Source organism: Terrapene carolina, unplaced genomic scaffold, assembly GCF_002925995.2.
Source record: "Terrapene carolina triunguis isolate 2854851 unplaced genomic scaffold, T_m_triunguis-2.0 Scaffold189, whole genome shotgun sequence".
In the NCBI taxonomy this organism is placed as follows: Eukaryota; Metazoa; Chordata; order Testudines; family Emydidae; genus Terrapene; species Terrapene triunguis.
In genome coordinates this window covers 7,036,324-7,049,403 of record NW_020664540.1, presented here as the reverse complement: position 1 = coordinate 7,049,403, position 13,080 = coordinate 7,036,324, and the positions used below count along the sequence as shown (strand labels likewise).

The window sequence follows — 13,080 nt, the reverse complement described above, 5'->3', positions numbered from 1 at the left end:
GTGTGTGTGTGTGTGTGTGTGTGTGTGTGTGTGTGTGTGTGTGTGTGAGACAATGCTATTGTGTGCACAATTAAGCACACAATTTCTGGTGTGATATGTGCCAATCAAAAACATATTTATATCCCTATAGCTCAAAGCTCTGGTTGCCCAATTCTCATCTCCACTCTGGGTACTTTGTACCGCTCAGCTGCTACAATGTACCATAAAGCCAGTCAATCTGGCCAGGTGGGAACTGCTATTGCATAGGAGGTAGCCCCAAGTGGTGTAGCGCTAATGTCGAGGCCCCTGGTGTGAGGGCCATCACTGTGGGTGCATCTCTATACTCTAGCTATTCCCAGCTGCTGGAATAGCCACTTGGGGCTGCCAGCAGCCAGGCATAAGTTTTAGAGCAGCCTCAGGTCTGCTCTAACTTACACTGGGGGACAAACTGGCCCACCTTCAAACTGACAGCCACAATAGTGGAATAAAACTACCTTTGTCCTCCACCACACTCAGGACCTGCACCAAGCACAGCTAAACTGCACCCCAAGAATCAGAGCCTAGAGTCTGAAAAGTTTTACATTATGTATCTCTCTGTATGTGTATACATTTTTGTCCTGAAAAGCAATATAAATGTAGCACCATAGCACTCTGATCCCATAGCATCAGAAATCTGCTTTGCTTTAATCCAGCTAATGCTATGCTATATATCAAATAATTCTATTTTGGGGACACATGATGTAGCAATCAGTCTTATCACATGTAGATTGAGAACCCAATTTAGAAAATAAAATCTTATGTATCATGTTGATTAAAATTACACCATCTATCAAAAAAACAGACATTTATTGGCTATCATCTTCACAATCCCTCTTTGATGTCATCTACTGTATTTCTCACCCTCAACACCACACGCTCAAGTGAGTAAACCCAAAAGGCCACAGTCCACCCCAAAACTGTTCTCTGTTTCATACAGCAGCACAACTTTTTATTAGAGAGTAGCTTCAAAACTGTTCCTGTCTGAAAAGGCATGCATTGGACGTTAAACCTGTTGGATAAGTTTTCGATCCCAGTCTTATACCTCATGTACCAGCAAAGACTGGAATTTCTGCTGAGGCAGCATTCCGAGACCCTGGGGCATGTGGAAATCACCACACTGCTCAGTGTAACTCAACCGGCTAAGGATCAGGCATAGAAAAGAGTCTGACCCAGTCTTTGAATGAAAAGGTGGTTGCTAAATAGACAGACTCTAAAGTGGATGGGTAGTTGGAAGTGACTGGAATGGGTTACCTAGGGAGGTGGTGGAATCTCCTTCCTTACCGGTTTTTAAGGTCAGGCTTGACAAAGCCCTGGCTGGGATGATTTAGTTGGGGATTGGTCCTGCTTTGAGCAGGGGGTGGGACTAGATGACCTCCTGAGGTCCCTTCCAACCCTGATATTCTATGATTCTATGAAGAGAAAAAAATGGAGTCTATATTAGAAAGCAGCCCTGTCTACCCTACTAACCTCCTACTCAGGAGTCACATAAGAGTGGCCTGGTGAAGAGGGCCAATACAATGGAGGTGTCTATTCTGGAGCTGGAAGATGTAATTTCCAGCTCAAATAGCATCAGAGCTAGTGCGGGTATGTCCACTTGAGTTATACCTTCCAGCTCCGGTGCCAACATACCCAACATCCATGGACCATTTTCATCATTGAAACAGGGCTTACAAGGGACTTAAATGGTGCACAGGCCTCATGCTGGCTCTCTCCATAGGGGTGAATTTAACCCCATATAAACTTTTACATCCTTAGAGAGAAAAGGCGGGAGACTGCTCCACATGTTATACCCATAGCACATAAACATGCACAAAAAACTGCTAGGCAACAAACCTTTTGGCACCTTCACTATCTGAAGTATAATTGAGGGGGTATTTTTAATAGGAGAATTCATAAGTCCTCATGTTTCAAAGGTGTTTAACTAAAATTTTCTTATATTTCTGTTCTGTACTTGTAATGGTTTTAATTCAGAGCCGTGGAAAGAGGCTCAGCTGGCAGCAAGTAGCTTATATAGATGTGTTTCAGTACAAAGAAAACGTAGATGTGATCACGGGAGTGCAACAGGGCAATTCTATCAGTGCATCTGGGATGGCTGGGATGAGGTTGTCTCCGTCAGCCCCCATGAGTTTGTAAACTTGCTTGCTACTGCCTGTATTCAATATTGCATGGTAACATCACAAGCTTGTTCCTATACCATTGTCTGCAATAGGAAGCCTGAATACTTTCAGGAATCTTGGATTCCACAGGTTTTCCCTCCTCCTCAATAGAGAAAAGCAGAGCAGGCTACGTTTTCCCATTAGCAATGCGCTTGTTGCCTCTTGGTGAGAATGGAATGGTAGTTAACGTACCGCACATATAGAGTCAGATTTGCTCCCTGGGTTCCTTCAGTTACCAGCAGTATAACCAGGTGTAGGCCCCGGGCAGCAGCCGCTCTGCCAGGATTGTTGGTGCACATGCTTTATGGGGCTTGGAATTGGCTAACCCAGTCCACAGAAAGCATCTCCCAGGGATTCAGCGCTCTCCCGGAGCATCTCCCAGGCACTCAGTTGAGGAGGCTAGGATGGATGTCCGGCCATAAATTAAAATTGGCTTCTCCTGGCAGACCACCAGACAAGGGGTGACAGTACATCCATCTGCTCCTAGGGGTAACTGCCCTGATGGTGATAGAGAGTGCAGTTTGCACCTCAGTGTGCTCATGGGGGTAGGCCTCTTGTGAGTCAACTAGAGCGAAACTATTAAAAACCTTCCACTTGTGTGTACTAAAACCCAATTTTTAAATATCCTACCATGTCTGCACGTCTCTTCCAAATTCATTACAGGGCCCGATTGTGACCTCACTGATACTGGTGTAAATCAGGAGCAATTCCAAGGCAAAAGAGAACCTAGCCCAGAGTCTCTAAAATTTTCCTTTTCCACGGAAGATTTTTCTTCATTCCTGCCTTGCTCAGAACGTTTATACCATCAACAGCTGTTACAAGACAAGTCACAAATTCCTGAACTCAGGACCTGGAAGCTAATTAAAGGAAGAACTAGCTTGTTTTTTCCAAAACGTGGATGGCAGAAAATATATTCATTGGTAAATGTTATAAAGTAAAAACAAATCTATATTATCATCGGAAATATTCTCTTTTCATTTATAGCTCAATCCTACAACATGCTGAGCAGTCTGGCCCTGAGCCAGCAAAAGCACATAAGCATGTACTAAACTTTAAGCACTCGATCAGTTCCATTGACTTCAGTGGATCTATTGAGGTCAATGGAACTACTCATGCATACAGTTAACCACGTGTTTAAGTGCTTTGCTGGATCAGAGACAAGGTACTCAGCACTGTGCAGGATCCAACCTTTATAGTTATAAATTCTATTGATTGCACTGGTACCTTAAATAGTTTATTGGTAATTTTGCAAACTTTTAACAGATCATTTTTAAATTAAGGCTTTCAAGATCATTTAAACATTTTAGCAGAGTACTAATTTTCACTCCATATAAATAATTAGTTTGTAAATATACAGAGGCTACATACCTGCAAGTGCTACTCTTCTGCATGACGTCAGCTCGATGATATCCAGAGAGTTTACAAAAACCGTCATTACTATAAACTACAGGCCAGTCCACAATCTGGGCATTTCCCAGTAAAAAACTTGATTCTAAAAAGAAAAAAAAGAGAGAGGAAGATTTGTAGTTCACCACCATGTAAGGTTAAATAATCCTTGTGTTATAAACCAATTGCAGACAGTTATTCATATTGATAATATCAATCGGATAGGAGTTTAACAGATAACTGAACAAATTAAAGGCTCTAAAAAAAGGATATGGCATTATAAAATGAAAAGTTACATTTGATTGGACAGGATTTGTTTCTAGTATGGCTTGAAGCTTCTTTCAGCTAAAAGCACTAAAACAAGCACCAGCTCTTAAACAATTCATACAGTAAATTCTAAGAATCACCTGTTATCAACATCTGATGAGGATATTGTGCCTTGATAGCAACCCTGAACTACATTATAAACTGTTTATTTATGTGTTAAATGGTCAGTGTGCCTAGCATTGATGACAGGCATGTTGCATAAGAAGACAAATAAAATACTGTGCTTTTCACAGTTCCCAAAGTGTTTCACACAATTATTCAGAGACAGCCATCTCTGGGGTGGAGGACGGCAGCCAACACGCAGAAAGAAATTTGCACAGCTATGCACTGTGCTATATCATGCCTATAATGGCAGATAATAGATAAGCTGAATGGAACTCTAATATAGGGATGGGAAGCAAGGAAAGTAAAAAGTTCAAGGCTGAGATTAGAAAAGAAAACAACATCGCAGATACAGACTGGAAACATCTATTTTATGACATAAAAGGAGGTGTTGGCTCTGGTTAATTCTATCAGCCTATATCAGTTCCTGTAAATATGCTAATATTTGCAGTGAGTATTTTCAGGAGGCTGACCCCATGTTTAAATATTGCTTCAATCATCTGTTCTTTTAGTCAGTGCCTACAACTTATATACATGAATTGGCACAAACATATTAGGAGCAAGTCCTAAAACAGTCTGATTCACCAGTTTGGAACGACGTTCCTCCAAAGCTCCTTTTAGCAAGGTGTTTCTGAAGCAGGAAGTATCCATTTTCTTCAGCTGTACTGCCACAGTGTTATATGCTCATCAGCAATGCAAACATTTCTAATATTGTTCCTGTAACAATGTTCTCCCTATAGTCTAAAACAGAGGTTCTCCGTTTATGACCCAGTGTCATCTTTGAGCATTGTGTAAATGTGTTTTTACTGCGGCTACGGAGCTATTCAGTAACTTTCACCACTGGAGTGGTGCAAAAAAGCTAATGAAATGTAGCCATTAAAAGTCTCTAATGTACAAACTCAGTGATGATACAGGTATCTTCCGCTCAGCACAGGTATTGTCCAAAAAAAGTCCAAAGGGGATTTTTTAGCAGCTGTCGTTATAATAGTGAAAGGATAATTATGCCTACTGCTTTTGTTTATTGATATATTTACCTTACTTTCATATCAAAGAGCGATAATTTGTGGTTTTAATAGGTTCTACACTGCACTCTTTCCTATGGTTTAGAGGCTTGAATGTAGAGTATATAATCCAAACAGTATTCTATCCAACATGGTAAGTATATTGGAAAATTTTTGAGTTTTTATATACATCTCTCTCATATATTTTACAAACTTGAATTTAAAAAAAAAATCTGAAGATAAATATTTTTCCTTGTGAAAATCTAATAAAGACAGAATGATGTAAGGATAGAGCTTTGGGTTTCATGAACTTCAACCTTTTTAGATTCGTATAATTAGTCTGAGTTCACCCAAAAATCTTTTTTATCCCAAGAGGGAGTCAATATTTTTTAAACTTGTTTTTCTACCCAAAGGGAAGTAAGTGGCCAGGTCCATGACTGGAGCAACTATGCATACCACAAAACAAATAAATAAATACATAATATTGGATGACAATGGAAGCTTTGCTATTGACTTCAATAGAGCTAAGATTTCACCCACTGTACTGCTACTCCAGGTATTTTTTCCTCTTCCCTCTACTTTCTACACAGCGTATCCCTGTTTGTTACCCTCTCTGCACCATTTCCCCATTATTGTCTAATTGGACTTTCTATTCTTTCTCTCTCACACACACACACACCCTGTCTAAGCAGAACATTAGTCCAGTAATGTTTGGGTGTGAATTCAACTTTTGAACCCAGGACATTTAGATGGGTGTAACAAGTGTGTGCATCACTAATTGCTGGGGCTGTAAAAAGGGATTAAAGAACTGCATGGTGAGGACAAAAAAAAACCAAAAACATCCCAGGGCTGTGACGAGCGAGTGTCAAAGAGATGTTCACGCTTTGGAGACGTAACCAGAGTTCTTTTCTGCACCACTGTTTTATTTTGGCAGCCCTACTGCAGTACTAACAGAACCTTATCCGTAATACCCCCTGCCGTTTCCAATTCTGAATATGACTGTTCCCATGGGACAGGTTTTAATTTTATCCAATGTATCTGCATATCAGCCAAAGCCCTCTCCCCCATTAGAACTGATGAATGGTCTTCACAACATTCACCCCAATTAACTCCTCTCAAGTGGGCACAGTTCAGAGTTGGTGCAGGACTTAAACGTTCCCATGTGAGGAAAATCCTACTCGGGAGAGACTGTGTGAATCTACAAGTATTACATGAGTGTTGAATCAAAAACAGGATTGATTTTGCGCACACACAAAAAATACTCATTTTCTATAACTATCTTCCCTAAGATGTTCTAGACACTTAGAAATAAGAAACACCTTATATGAAAACAGGAGTGTCCTCCATTCACCAGAAGCGAACTGACTGGCTGACATTTCTATTGTATCCATCTTTCAGCAGAATCAGATATCCAGATATAAAATCATTCAGGGATATCATGTGCATTTGTGACACTCCCTTGGAGGATCTGAGATTCATAAACCAATAAACAGATTACATAGATATGTAGTCTTATCATTTGTGACAGAGATAATCTTGATCCTATATTCCTGTTATGTAACTGTTTCAGAACACAATGTACACAGCATAAGAGGCATGTCACAGCCAAGAGCAGACATATGGCATGCCTGATATTCAATTTTTGGACTTTTACAGAATCTTACATCCGAGGATCGCATAGTGCTCAGAAAGCATTAATTAACAAAGCCTGACCAAACCCACGGGAGATAGGAAAGCAGCATTGACTTTGGGTTATTGTTTTGTTTTTGCTTTATTGATTTTTCATTAAAAACAAAAAAAAAATTAAAAATGCAAAAATTTAGCAAGAGGCTAAATTTAGTACAATGATCATTGTAACAAGCATCAGGCCAAAGACAAACAAATATACAAGTCTCTTGCTTTGCGTATTTAGCGTCTTCTCTTTAAAACTTTGACAAAGGAAAGAGCCTATAGATATACAATGCAATCTGAAAAATGCTGATTTAGTAATGACATCCTGAGTCTTCTTATATCATAACCACATTAATGCATGTGTATAACACCAACCTGTCTTTTTCCCCCATTTGATTGCTGATAGAGTTATTTTCTCCATCAAAGCTGAGTTTGACAATTTTTACATTACTTCTGCAATTTTGCCAGAACAAAACCCTAAACAGTTTTTTTGCTAGACACCAGAGTTTCTACAAATAAAGCAGGGTTAGCTACCCCTAGTCAGTGCTGGAGACAACGCCAATCATCAGCTAACCTGTCCCATATAATTTTTTTTCTTGACACAAATTCTAAAAATCCCATCAGGGCATGTGCAAAGGTCTTTCAACAGTTCTGAATACAAAGATGGGACCCTCTCCAAGCATCTGTGACTTAAATGAGTCTTTCTGCAAACAGCAGGAAAAGGGCACCGACATGTCTTCTAGTATCAAGAGATGAAGTACTCAGGACATAGAAATATAATACACCTCCGCTTTATTCAGAGAGTAGTATTAATGAATTATGCACTGGTGGAGAACCAAAGGCACAGATTTGAGTGACCTGCACAAGGTCACACCCCAAAACTCTGGCAGCGATTGTACCCAGGAGTCCTTGCTTGTCTTAACCCTCTGTTTTAACTGCTAGTATATTCTGAAATGTTTCGAATTTTTGCACCCCATTTTATTTCGTTTAAAATCTAACCTCTTGGTAACAATAGACATAACTGAACAAAGGGTACAGCATAGCAGTTTATGGGGGTTTTGCCGGGTTTGAGATGTGACAGCTTTGGATCACATTGTCGGAGATATCTAATGGAGGACGAACATTTAGGTTTCTGCAGCAACTATGAGCAAGGTTTGGTCCTAACGGCCAGCCTGGGACTAAAGTTACCTATTTGCTGAGGCAGATTAAGGTTTCCTGGAGCCCTGGACCAGAGCAAGTGGGGAGCCCCTCCCCACCGCTTCTGCCTGTGACCCCGCCCCTTTCTGCTCCTTCTGCCTGCAGCCCCACCCCTTTCTGCCCCTTCCCTGGGGGCAGGGCCCATCCTTGTTCCACCCAGGGTCCTCCCCATTCCACCACCCCAACCCCTTTTGCTCCGTTCTGCCCTACCCCCATTGCGGCCCCAAGACCAGAGAAGCTCTGTCCCTGTCCCAGGCGGTCCACCACAGGGGTCCGGGTGCTGGGGCTTCCCCCACCACCGCCCACATTTCTGGGCACTGAGGCTTCTCCCGCCTTGCCCGCCCGGCGCTTCTGCCGGAGAGCAGGGTTGGGGACGGGGACTTCCCCTGCCGCCCCGTGGCTTCTGCCAGGGATGGGTGGGAGGCACTGGGGCTTCCCCGTCCCGTGGCTTCTGCTGGGATTGGGGGCCGCTGGGGGGGGGGTCTTCCCCTGCCCCGTCTGCCCGGCGGTGCTGCTGCTGGGGAAGGGGGTTGGGGCATGAGGGCTTCCCCCACCCGGCGCTGCTGCTGCGGAGCAGGGTCAGGACATGGGTGCTTCCCGCACCCTGCCCACCTGGGGGCCAGGGCTCTGGCCTTACAGCGCCTGGCAGCAGATTTTTTCCAGGGCCCCACAGTTGGCTGGGGCCCCTGGGCCCGGGCCCAGTTGGCCTAGTGGCTAATCCGCCACTGCCTATTTGGCCTAGTTACAAAATTATACAACCTACCTACCTAAGGAATTTCTAGACCATCCATCGTTTCCAAGATTAAGATTTACACAGAACTGACCAGAGTGGATTCTACTCTCCATCTCCCTTAATATCTTGCTGGTTACACTTGCTGGGAAGTTAGCTTTGTTTGTTTCTTTTTCATGTTCAGTACGTGCAGGACAGCTTTGGTCAAAACTAGTACTATGGTGTGCTTCATGTTCAAAATACAGTCAACTTTGGGTTCATTCTAATCTCCTCTGACAGGCTGCTCCATATAGCCAAGGGCCATTGAGCACTGTGGCTAAAACGTTGTCCAAGAAGAATTTCCCAGGACGCTGGCAATGGAAGAAGGCATTTTTTGCCTCTGCTAACATTTGGTTAGTGATAAAACTTCAGACTACTTTGATAAGCAGAGTGAGGGCAGTATTCTGGCTACCTCCTTAGGCAGTTTTCCTCCACCTACCAGTGCCCCTGTGTCAGCTCCAATGGACTTAGAGTCCAGGGATTAAAAGGTTTCGACTGTACACACACATCAATGTACCAGAAGTTTAGTGGGGCATTCAATCCCCACTTGGTACAAACTGTGTTCTTAGATTAATTTATATTTAGTTTAGTTTTGTAGAGTTTGGGGAATTTTAATTTTAGTGTTACTTAGGTTTCTTTGTGTTGGTTTTAATTAAATGAATCAATAAAATTAGCAAATGCTATGAACTAATATATACATATATAATTAGAATGACAAGAGCCCTACAATAAAAGGAAAAAAGAAAAGAAAAAATACAGAAACACTTACTTACATCTAACTCTGTATTTCCATCACTAATATTTTATACAGGTTATATTTACCTAACAAAATTTTAAAGCAGAATTTAACCCTATAACTTTCCTGTACATATACGACAAACTAATAAAACAATTCCTTGCACAGCATGAGGTTACTCACGTGAGCTAAGATAGTAGGATCAGGACCACTGTGTGTAGTCAGCCTGTGGAATTCATTGCCAAAGGAGAGGCAAGCTGTCCCGTACACACTAGCTTTTAAAAGAACTGGATTATTTTATGAGCTATAAAAGTGATCTGATGTTCTGGATGGTAGGGTACAAGTAAACAAATCCTTGATAAAATATGGGTAATTTAAACTCATGTAAACTAAGTGCTGCATGGTGTGGCCCAGAAAGGAATATATTTTCCTTCCATGTACAGCAATGCACAACTTGCCAGGCGCATTATGGAGGAGGTGGAAAAGTAGGGAACACTTGCATCTGGCCCATTCAATATTGGCCAATGCTGAACACCAAATACTAGATGTGATAGACTCTGATCCAACATCGGAATGTAGGAGCCGAGAATTTCCCAGTTAGCTAACTGGCAATAAATCATTATTTGAAAAGATTCACATGCAGCTAACTTTAAAACTTCCACAGTTATTAAGTTAAAATATCTATTAGTGTATTCCCTCTTGCTTGAATGTAATTGATGTGCTGAAAATGCACTTTCATTTTACATCTCCTTTGAGAAACGTCCATTTTTATGATGTCTAAGCTGGTCTGATGGCACTGGGTCCACCAGGCATTTTTCCCACCCCCATCTTGTTAGTGTGCTGCAGAATGCCTGAAGCAAAGTTCTGTAGGATGTATATATTCCTTTAATAGATACTTCTAAAACATTGATGTCTATAGGAGAACAGGAATGCAGGTCTCAGGCAAGAAAGAGTTCCTAGCATCTGAGAAAGGCTAAGCAGCCCTTTTAATGAGCTAACATTACTCTCGTATTTACAAACTTTAATACAGATGGCAAGCAACTGTACTACTGAATGTTAGCAAATATTCCACCTTTTGCTAGCACTGTTTCTTGTAAAAATCAAATATATTTTAAGTTTCTCATGCTTCTATTTTGCACATAAGCTCCTTCATATAAAAAGGTAGGAGACTATGTAGTACAGCACCAAACCTTTAATATTATCTACACAATCTCACAATAGCTAATGTTCAGCTTTGTTCTGAACCTGGGAACCTTGTTTTTAAAAAATGAGCACAATGTTCAAGTAATTTTTTTTTAACAACAAAATGCCCAAAGCGGTGTAAAAATACACGTTACATAATGATGGAAAAGCAAGAACAGCTAAATCACTCTAGGAGAAGATGTGTTTAACCAAGTGAAGAACATCATCTCTGCTCGTCTTGTCTTAGAAATACTCAAGTACAATTTGTAAAAATCACCATTTCATATTTACATCTCCTCCCAGGAGAATATGCAACTAATCTTTTAAGGAACCAAACAACTATGTCAGAAGGAGGAGATATACAAAATCAAAGACTCAGTAACACAACCAGAAATGAAAAATAGGAAAAAATAAGAAAAGAAAAAAAACACATCTTCCCATCTGACTAGATTTATTATCCAAATCAATTTTACAAGCACGGCACTTCCAACCCAGACAGAGCACAGCCAGGAACTGACAGGCTGTGTGAAAATGCCTGGAATTCTGTTTCAACTTTGGCTTGCTTCTTAACTCTCTTATGAGAATCCCAAACCACTTACGTGACTGTCAATCAACTGTCCCAATAACTAAACCAATATCAGCATAGCCCTGCAATCTGCACTACCACCTCTTGGAAAACTCATGAGACTCTGTACAAAATAAAAAACTTTCAGATGCACCCCTTTATATTTGATTTCCTTTTAGCCAATCTAATTAAGCCCTGACACAGACAAATAATGATATTCTATTGAATTCAGTCAATGGATCCAGCTACACACTCACGGCATGGCACACAACCATACAGAATACAATAGAAAATCCTGATCCTGCAAGCTGACCTGCATGGGCAGAGCCCCACTAAAGTCAAGGGGGCTCTGTGCGGGTGCAGCAGTCTTTCCATGCGGAACAGTTTGCAGAATCAGGGGGCCAAGCTTGGGCATGGTGCTATAGATGAGCCATTACGTTGATACCACAAACCTCCTTATGACATTCTTAATCTGTACAGTAAAGGCCGTTCTACATTTTCTAATACAGTGTTGTTGTTTTTCCCTCCGGCCTTTTAAATATGTAGAATCATGTCAGTCTTTTCAAATTCATCCAAACCTAACTCCTGAGATCTGCTTGACAGATTCATCACAGAACAATTTCCTGCTTCAGATATTTATTTGTACTATTGTTGTTAATATTTATATTACAATAGCAAACTGAGGAGCAACTCACGATTGGTTCACCATTGCGCTACAAGCCATGGCCCTGCCCCCAAAAAGCTGCTCATCAAAAATTATAAAATTGGGTACACAAATATATGTTTCACTGTTTTATCGCCATGTAGTTTGTATGACAGCTATGAGCATGGCAGTTGTCAGCAATTTCCAAGGCAAACACTAAAAGGAAAACATTATAATCTGCATTTAACTTATTGTCCAAACATTCAAAAGTTAAACTGGTTGCTACACAACAGGCCTAGTCTCATGTATGTTCTGATACTTCACTCTTTACTGAGACAAATTTCCCACCTACCTCAACAGGTGTTTACATCAATAAAGAAAACAGGTTGTCCCCATTGGTTGTCTGAGAAGCTATTTTATTGCATGATGGCCATAGGTTTTACACTGCCTGCCTTCTAAGGCCACACCTATACGTACAGCGCTGCTGAGGCACGTGTGGTGAAGACGCGCTATACCGTCGGCATAAAAAAACCCCACCTCCGCAAGCAGCATAAGCTATGTCGGCAGGAGAGCACTTTGTGCACACAAACACTTACATCACTGTAACTTATGTCGCCAAGTGGAGTGGAATATATATACCCCGAGCAACATAAATTTTGCCTACATAGGCTGTAGGGTAGACATAGCCTAAACGATTTACATTAGTTCAAACCTTTCCCAGTTACCTTTTTACATGTCACAGATACCAACAAACTACTCATAAAATGTCCAATGAGTCGGTTCTCTATTAAAATTATGCGCACTGCAATTGGACCAAATCCAGCCTGCCTTGTTTACCTGGGTAGTCCCATTAAATTCAAAGGGAATGCTCATAAGAGGAAGGCAAGCAGGATTTGGTCCATTTTGTGTGAAAATGTGTATTTCAAAAATAAATACTAGTTGCTACTAATCGCCACTTATCTGAAAGTATTATGGAATCTGCAGAAGCTGAAAGTGAAGGCGTTTGGAAGTTATGTAAGAAATGGAAATCTTTTATACCATCTTATATCACTAAGGTACGTTTTTACATGGCAATTAACAAGAAAGCAAAACCTGGGGGGGAAAAACTCCTTTGCCATTTATAGTGCTACAAAATATTGTATCCCAGGGCCAAGATTTTCAAAAATAGGAGCCTAAATTTAGGATCTTAGATCCATAGTTAAGGTGGATTTTGCAAAGACATGTTTAATTTTATGCATGTGAGCATCCCATTAAAGTCAATGAGACTATTCATGTGTATAAGCACATACTTAAATATTTGCAGGACCAGGGCCTTCTTGGTACCTAC

The 13,080-nt window shown here is 41.1% G+C and overlaps 1 protein-coding gene across 1 annotated transcript in view; it reads right to left on the bottom strand.

Moving 5' to 3' along the window:
• Positions 1-13,080, bottom strand: part of KCNH5 (potassium voltage-gated channel subfamily H member 5) — a 222,665-nt gene that overhangs the window by 202,480 nt on the left and 7,105 nt on the right. The window contains exon 2 of the mRNA XM_024194406.2: positions 3,543-3,666. Within this exon, the coding sequence (XP_024050174.1) occupies positions 3,543-3,666 (124 nt within the window). The remainder of the gene's footprint in view (positions 1-3,542; positions 3,667-13,080) is intronic.